Source organism: Lagenorhynchus albirostris, chromosome 13 (assembly GCF_949774975.1).
Source record: "Lagenorhynchus albirostris chromosome 13, mLagAlb1.1, whole genome shotgun sequence".
Taxonomy (NCBI): Eukaryota; Metazoa; Chordata; class Mammalia; order Artiodactyla; family Delphinidae; genus Lagenorhynchus; species Lagenorhynchus albirostris.
In genome coordinates, this window is record NC_083107.1 from 68476767 (window position 1) to 68484712 (window position 7946).

At 46.9% G+C, this 7946-nt stretch overlaps 1 protein-coding gene across 1 annotated transcript; it reads left to right on the forward strand.

Annotated features, from left to right (window-relative positions):
• Positions 1-6559: 6559 nt before the first annotated feature.
• On the forward strand, positions 6560-7259 carry LOC132531291 (sodium-dependent multivitamin transporter-like). The gene is made up of 2 exons (XM_060168973.1): positions 6560-6711; positions 7107-7259. The coding sequence occupies exons 1-2, from the start codon at positions 6601-6603 to the stop codon at positions 7257-7259; spliced, it is 264 nt and encodes an 87-aa protein (XP_060024956.1). The 5' UTR covers positions 6560-6600.
• Positions 7260-7946: the final 687 nt, after the last annotated feature.

Consider the following 7946-nt stretch of genomic DNA (forward strand, 5'->3'; position numbering starts at 1 on the left):
GGGAAGCCAGGGGCCACAGTTGTGGTTTCATCTCCAGCCCTGCTCAGGCCTGGATTGGGAAGATAGTATCAGGTCAGGAAGCTGTGGAGCAAAACCAGTGGAGGGGGAGGGGCAAGTGAGAAGGGTAACAGCAAGGGAGCGATTATGATAATGAACATGGAATCGGAGATGAATGAAGAGGAAGTAAGGATATGGGGGAAGATGGTTAGTAAAACAGAAAGTGTTAAAACAATCAGAGGCCTCAATAAGATAGAAGAAATATGGGACCGCCAGCACTAGCCTGGGTGAGATGGAAGGATGGGAAATAGGGATCAAAATATCAAATCAGAATGCTTGAAACAGAGATTTTGGAGATGGTGCAGTTATTGGTGAAAGGATATGACCGTAGGAGTGAGTGGCTGCAGTGAGGGAACAGGAACTTGCCTTTGAGCAGGTCAGGAGCTGAGTTCCCAAGATGTTGGATAACGCCTCTGGGCAGAACCAAAGGATTGGCATCTAGAATGTATACAATAGGGAAATCTTCTGAGAATATTCTGGCTGAAAGTGTAGATAAAAATAGGTTGTTGAATAAGCAGCTTGTGTTCTGTTTTATTTAGACACAGATTTAAATGGTGGGAACTACGGAGATGTGTACTTAAGTGGGTTAGGAAATTGTATACCATGAGGTTATTTGTTTTTGGGGGGATGGAGGGTGGAGTGGCTTTATAATAATTCATAACAGTTGGTACAAGCCTGCTAGGGGAAGAACGCTGAAAGATCACGGCCCATCAAGGTCTCAACTCACGTTATTTTTCTCACAAATTACACAACCTTCTTGTTCATTTGCTGGGCAAGCTCTGCACACATGTTTACAATCTGGTTAAAGAATCAGCCTTTACAATGACGTTATTAAACACAAACATACACAGTGGTGGCCATGGTAACAGCAGGGAGCCTCTGGAGTTGGATGCTCTCAAATCCAGTTTCCTCAGCAACATCTGAGGAGGGTTGTGAGCCTTTAGGAAAGAGGCCATTTTCCCATGCACATGCACAGGAGAGAAAAGCACGCAGCCAGAGAATGTTCATAAGGGTTGGTGTGACCTTCCTTGTCCTCCTGGCAGGCAGTCACAGCTGTAGACGCCCAAGATGCTCTCCTCTCCAGCTCTGAGGGATTTCTGTGACCACGTCAAGATGCCACTGACAATCAACCAAGCGAGGCTGGGAGGATCTGTGAAGCTTGTCGCAGCCCTCAGGTTCCCTGTTTGAAAGAGGAGTGATGTTCAATGCATTCTTGGTCAGGAGGCAGGTCAGGAATGAAACCTGCCAAAAAGAATTGATACGGCTGTAATATCATTCAGGGTCCAGTCAGGAACATAAAAACCGTACCAGTTATTTTTAACAGAGGGAATTTATTATAAGGACTGCAAAGGCCAAAGGAAAGGGCCCAGGAAACATAGACGTGGCAACAGAAGGAAGCCCCTGGATGGGTAGTGGTGAAAAAAGGCAACAGGAATCCAGAAGCTTGGAAGAGGTGCAACTCAGGCCTCAGAGGAAGGAGTACTGGACAGTTGGTGCAGGTATCTTTGATGCACACAGTAAGATTGGTTCTGAGACGGGGAAAAGCTGGAAACTTGAACTGCCCTAAAGAGCCGTTGCTGGGCGCAAACCACAAGAAGCCAGTCCCTTCTCTCTCCTCCAGCCTTGCAGGTTTCCCCTACGGGTGGAGTCCAACAAGATGCCAGCTGGTTTGCTGAAGTCCAGCCCCGAGCAGCCATAGGAAACAAAAACAAGTTTCCAGTTTGGGGGCTGTCACAGACAATGCTGCTATGGGCATTCTTGTGTATATCTTTTGATGCCATTTGTGCACTCATATTTGGGGGGTATATACCTAGGTGTGTACTTGCTGGATTTAATAGATACAGGTAGTAACCATTCTGGAGAATGTGTAGTGGTATCTCGGGATTTCAATGTGCATATTTCTAATTTCTATTGAAGCTGACCATCTTTGATCACTTGGATATCCTCTTTAGAAAGGTCTCCAGTCAGGGTTCTAGCCCATTTATAAGTGGGTGGTCAGTCTTTTTCTTATTGTTCTCTGGGGTTTTTAAGTATATTCCTGATATAAGCCCTTTGATTACATGTGTTACAAATATTCTCTCCCAGTCTGTGAACTTGCCTTCTTTCACTCTCTCAACAGCATCTTGTGATAAATAGATGTTCCTAATTTTATGTAGTATAATGTATCAATTTTTTTCCTTTAGGGTTAGTGCTGTTTGTATCTTTTTAAAGGAATATCTCCTTATTCCAGGGTCATGAAGATACTCTCTCATATTCTTTTTTTTTTCTATTTTCCATCTCTTTGTCCATATGAACTGAATTCTAGTGATTTTTTCAGACCTGTTTTCTAATTTGTTCTGTTTTCAGCAATTTCTAATCATCTACTGGATTTCTAACTAAAATATTATATTTTTAATGCCTAAAAATTCTACATTTTCCCTCAATTCTGCCTGGTCATGTTTGACAGCCTCTTGTTCCTGTGTTGTCTTTTCAAAATACTCTTTATTTCTTTAAACATATTAAACATATTTAATGTATATTCTGTACCTAAAAATTACAGTATCTGCAGTCGTTGCAAGTGTGATCCTATCACTCCCAAGTTCAATGTTTCCACTCTCATTGCTTATGGTAGCATGTTTCCTTCTGATTTTTAGAACTGTTTGCTATGAGCTCAAGTCTGTCAGAATTTTATCCACGGGAATCCTTCAATGCCTGATTTAAAGTATGTTCTTCCAGAGAAGAATTGTAATTTCTTGTGCTCAGAATCATTACTAAATTGAGATCACTTAAAATTTGGGGCGTTTTTGGACCCCCAAATTTTAAGGGCTTGGAAATATGTGGGAGACTCCCTCCCCCACCTTCCACGCCAAGCCAAGATCTAAATATTCTCAAATATTTGAGAATTTTTCAAATATTCTCATCTCTCCTTTACTCACTGAGGATGTTGGCATTTGGGGATCCCAAGTTTATTACAGAGTCTTTGATCCAACTTTGCATTTTGTATGGGCCCGGGCTTTTTGTCTCTTGTCCCCAGATTTGGCTTCTTAAAACCCTGGCCTTGGGCACTAGGAACCTGCAGATACCACCAGGGCTACACTGGCTTCAGTGCTAGCTTACCAATTTTTTTTGGCTGCATTGGGTCTTCGTTGCTGCGCGCAGGCTTTCTCTAGTTGTGGCAAGCGGTGTGCGGGTTTCTTATTGCGGTGGCTTCTCTTGTTGCAGAGTACGGACTCTAGGCGTGCAGGCTTCAGTAGTTGTGACTCATGGACTCTAGAGCGCAGGCTCAGTAGTTGTGGCTCACAGGCTTAGTTGCTCCGCGGCATGTGGGTTCTTCCCGGACCAGGGCTCTCACCCGTGTCCCCTGCATTGGCAGGCGGATTCTTAACCACTGAGCCACCAGGGAAGCCATGGCTTAACAATTTTGGTTTTATACTTTCTTATTCCTTTCCCTCACTTTTCTGCCAGCCCAGCAATGAATTTTAAAACCTTTAAAACTTTTTATCCATCATTTTGAGTGTTCTGTACCAGGAGGGTTTTCCTGCACATTAGTCTACCATATTGTCAGAAATGGAAGTCCAATAATCTTTCTTAGAAAATATGATGCTCATGCAGGAGCCGCATAAGGCATATAATTTCTTCTTCAGCAGTCGGTCAAAGACTTTTTACAAACCCAAGTTTTCTCTTTCCTACTGTGTTTCTTCATGTTTGTTTAGGGTGTCTCAGGAGAAATTCCTTCTATAAATGTGTAGTTGCCATAAGTGAAAGCAAATTGAATGAAAACTCCCTAAAAATAGCAATTATTGCACCAGGTAATGAGATGACCATCCAGGACCATATTAAGTTGGGAAAAAATAAAAGCTATGGGAGAAATGATTAACCCAAATGATACCTTTCTGTCAAGATCAGAGCCATCTTCTTTCACAATTTTGCAATTTAGAAAGAGCTAGGAGTTGTTTAAAATAGATGAGCTCCCTGTCTTGGGATGTAAGTTTAAGTGGAGCAGCTCTGGTAAAGAAACCAGAGGAGGTCTTCTGAACAATTCCAGTTTTGACTTTGTACAAAGATCATCCTGGAGGGCTTCCCTGGTGGCGCAGTGGTTGAGAGTCCGCCTGCCGATGCCGGGGACGCGGGTTCGTGCCCCGGTCCGGGAAGATCCCACATGCTGCGGAGCGGCTGTGCCCATGGGCCATGGCCGCTGAGCCTGCGCGTCCGGAGCCTGTGCTCTGCAACGGGAGAGGCCACAACAGTGAGAGGCCCGCGTACCGCAAAAAAAAAAAAAAAAAAAAAAAAGATCATCCTGGAAATGTTTTAAAGAAAAAAAATACAGGAATTCCCTGGTGGTCCAGTGGTTAAGACTCTGCGCTTCCAATGCAGGGGACGCAGGTTCATTCCATGGTCAGTGAACTAAGATCCCACATGCTGTGCGGCGCAGCCAAAAAATTTTTTTTTAAAAGAAAAGGAAAAGGAAAAAATCCTCCAGCACAGGTGGTGGACAGAAAGCCCAGCCAATATCTGTGTCTTCTTAAGCCAGAAAAGACACTTTTCTCCTTCATAAAAGGCCTCAGGAGGACCGACTTAGGATTTTCACTGTTCCTGGGAGGCTACTGATGGTTTCTTTTAATATGCAGGAGACCAGCCCCTTTCCATTCTAGGTCTTAAATAAGCTTGGTGTTAATGACACACTTCATCACTTCACTGGTAGTGTTTTTTGTTTTTTGTTTTTTGCGGTACGCGGGCCTCTCACTGTTGTGGCCTCTCCCGTTGCGGAGCACAGGCTCCGGACGCGCAGGCTCAGCGGCCATGGCTCACGGGCCCAGCCACTCCGCGGCATGTGGGATCTTCCCGGATCGGGTCACGAACCCGTGCCCCCTGCATTGGCAGGCGGACTCTCAACCACTGCACCACCAGGGAAGCCCCACTGGTAGTGTTTTTAACAGTTGGTTTCTTGGGAGGATTTATAATACCAGGATCTCTTCTACAAAGTGTCACTGCCTTTCAAAAAGGGCTATCCAGTCTTCTCGTCCAATGCTCCCATGGCTCACATATAACAGGAGCCCCACGAAACTCTGTTAACTCTGGGTCCTGTAGTCATCAAACTGCAACCTAGGATTTCATAATTTTTCAGTAACACCATTTTTTCCCCACGTAGAGTTCCACTTTCAAAGGCAAGGTAACTGTTCATTTTGTAGTAATGTGTGAGAGGCCTGCCTGTCTGGGTCAATGGCATATTTTATGACAACCTTCCAAAAGCAAAATAGGTCTGCCTTGGTTTGCCCTTCTGTCCAGGGAAATGATGGCGGCAGCATGTTGTTGCCAGTAGGCACCGGGTAAGACTGGCCAAAAGAGAAACTCCTTGGCCAGTTGGTGGAGTATTACCACTGTGTTTGAGGCACATTAAACCAGCCCTGACCGACACTTCCCATGTCTGGCAGCCCTGCCAATGTCAGGGCCAATGGCCTCTTGTGATGAGATGTAGCCCTTCCCAGCTGGCGTGGCATATACTCCCACCTCAGTTAGAACTGAGCTTTGCTTCAACTTCTGCTTCATGCTACTGTACTTCCTCTCAGAGCATATCACATCTTGATAGTTTTATATTCACCTGGACCCCTCTCCAAGCCCTATTCAAAGTTTGCGTCTGTAGAGAGAGTGTACCTGTGTTTTCACCAGGACTCTGCCAGCCACTGTGCAGTTAACTGTGGTTTCTGGGATGTGTGACACAGAACTTATTTTCACACCACTTGGACCCAACCCAGACGTTCTTGACCCCTGAAACCTTGATAGACCTGCTGTTAGGCCAGCCTGATTTACTCAACTTTTACTGTGGAGGAGTGTTCGTAATCTGATAATTTGATAATTTGTCAATTTCTTTTCAGGTTAAAAAACGCCCAATCGTCTTTGCCCCTTCATAACTTCTCAGCTAATTCAATGGTCCTTAGTTCCCGCTCGGTCCGCATGATCTCCCCAGTGGCTGATGGTTGGCTACTCCGTCTTTCCAGCATCTCCTGTAGGTTGCACTTAATCCTGCTGCTTCTGCCCTGGGCAGCTGAGGTGGTCCCTGTCCTTTATTTTCCTGCTCAGCAGCTGGCCTCTAGCTGTGTTGGGGGAGGGGGCTCCTCTCCAAACCTGAGGTTGGGGAGGCAGAGCCCCAAAGAGGGGAAGTGCTCCCAGCAGCCAGTCTGGGGGTGGGGGAGTAGGAAATCCAGGCTCAACCAAGAGGAGATAGATCTTCACTCCTGGGGTTTCTCATCATCAAAGCAAGAACCGTGGTGGTTCTTTTGGAAGCCACTTGCCAGCCAGGTCATGGGACCTATGCTTGGCTGCAAGTCTAGTGGGATGGGGGGGGGGGCGGGCAGGCAGTCTGCACAGTGGTGACAGGGTGTGGCATGGGGGTACAGGGAATCCTGGGCTCCTGGGTGCCTGGAACAGTCACGCTTCTTGGTGGAGCTCAAGGAGGTGGGCGGGGACTGGGGGTTTAGAGTCCTGAGAGCAGGGGGCGAGCAGGGGGCTGCGGGTGTGCCCTGGTTACACAGTAGGAGCCTCAGGAGCGCTTTGTCTTCAGGCGGAATGCGGGGCCGGACCCTGAACCCTCGGACCATTTACCCAGTGTTGCCGAAACTCGTTGCCCTCCTGCCCATGTCCTGTCAGAAGCGACTTCACTGCAGAACCCACAGCCAGGTAGTACGTCTGTTGTCAGATCGCCCCTCCCTTCCCTCTCAGGCTACTGCCGGGCCTCCTGGGTTCCTGTGCCTCCCTTTTCTTTCTCCTCCCAGCCCCCCTTTCTCTGCTGATCGGCCTGAGCTGGACTGTCCCGCAGCAGCTGCCTGGCTCCTTCCCACAGGGGAGCGGGGGCTTGGTGGGCAGAAGGGTCTCGGCCCCGAGAGGCCACAGCTGCTGGCCTTTCGTCTCCGTCCTCCCAGCCCCGTGCTCATCCCCGGGCCTGCTCCTCGTTGGCCTCCTTTCTAGCCAGGATCAAAGCAGGGTCACCTTTCCTGCAAGAGAAAGGGGAGGTTCCTTCACCTCCCTTTGCCTCACGTTCACCCCACCCACTCCCTTTGCTCTGTGTTCCCCAGGATCTCTCTGTGGACACGGCTGTGTTTCCGGAGAAGGTGAGCAACGGGATGCTGAGGGGCAGCAGAGACAAGGAGGCCGTGGATGTGCCTGAGGAAGGCCCAGCCCCCCAGGGGATCAGCCCCACCTTCATCGTTCAGGAGACCTCACTGTGACAGACTCGGGACAGTCTGTCCACATTCTGCCAGGCACAGCCCCCTCCCTCACCATAAGCCCCTTGTCTCTCGAAGGCCAAGACCGAATCACTGTGTCTGCCCCAGGCAGAGGGTACAGCTGTCACGTACAGGGTCACGGGGATGGGGTAAGAGCTTTTCTTGACCTTCGCCAATCTATTCTAGGGCAGAGATTCTAAGAATTTTTGGTCTCAAGATCCCTTTGCGTTCTTAAAAAAGTAGGGCTCTGAAAAGCTTTTGCTTATGTGGGTAATTGTTATTGATATTTACCATATTAGAAATTAAAATAGACTTCAAAATATTTATTTAAAAATAACATTAACCCACTATATGTGAATATAGATACCATTTTTATGAAAAATAATTATTTTCCATATTGGAAAATATTTAGTGAGAAGAGTGGCATTGGTTTACATTTTTGCAAATACCTCTAATGTCTGTTGTAATCGAGAGCTGGATTCTCCTATCTGCTTCTACATTCTATCTGTTGTTGCAATATCACATGTCATATGGCTTCTGGAAAATTCCATTACACTCATGAGAGAATAGGAGTGAAAAAAAGGCAAATCGCATCTTGTATTATGAAAATAATTTTGGCTACTTAGGGCACTGAATGGGTCTCAGGGACCCCCAGGGTTCCCGGACCACACTTTGCATATCTCTGATCAA

Excerpts from the sequence above, each read along its gene's own strand:
- LOC132531291 (XM_060168973.1), top strand. The coding sequence starts at position 6,601 with ATGCGGGGCCGGACCCTGAACCCTCGGACCATTTACCCAGTGTTGCCG. Across the intron at positions 6,712-7,106 it reads ACTGCAGAACCCACAGCCAG|GATCTCTCTGTGGACACGGC; the intron begins GTAGTACGTCTG and ends TGTGTTCCCCAG.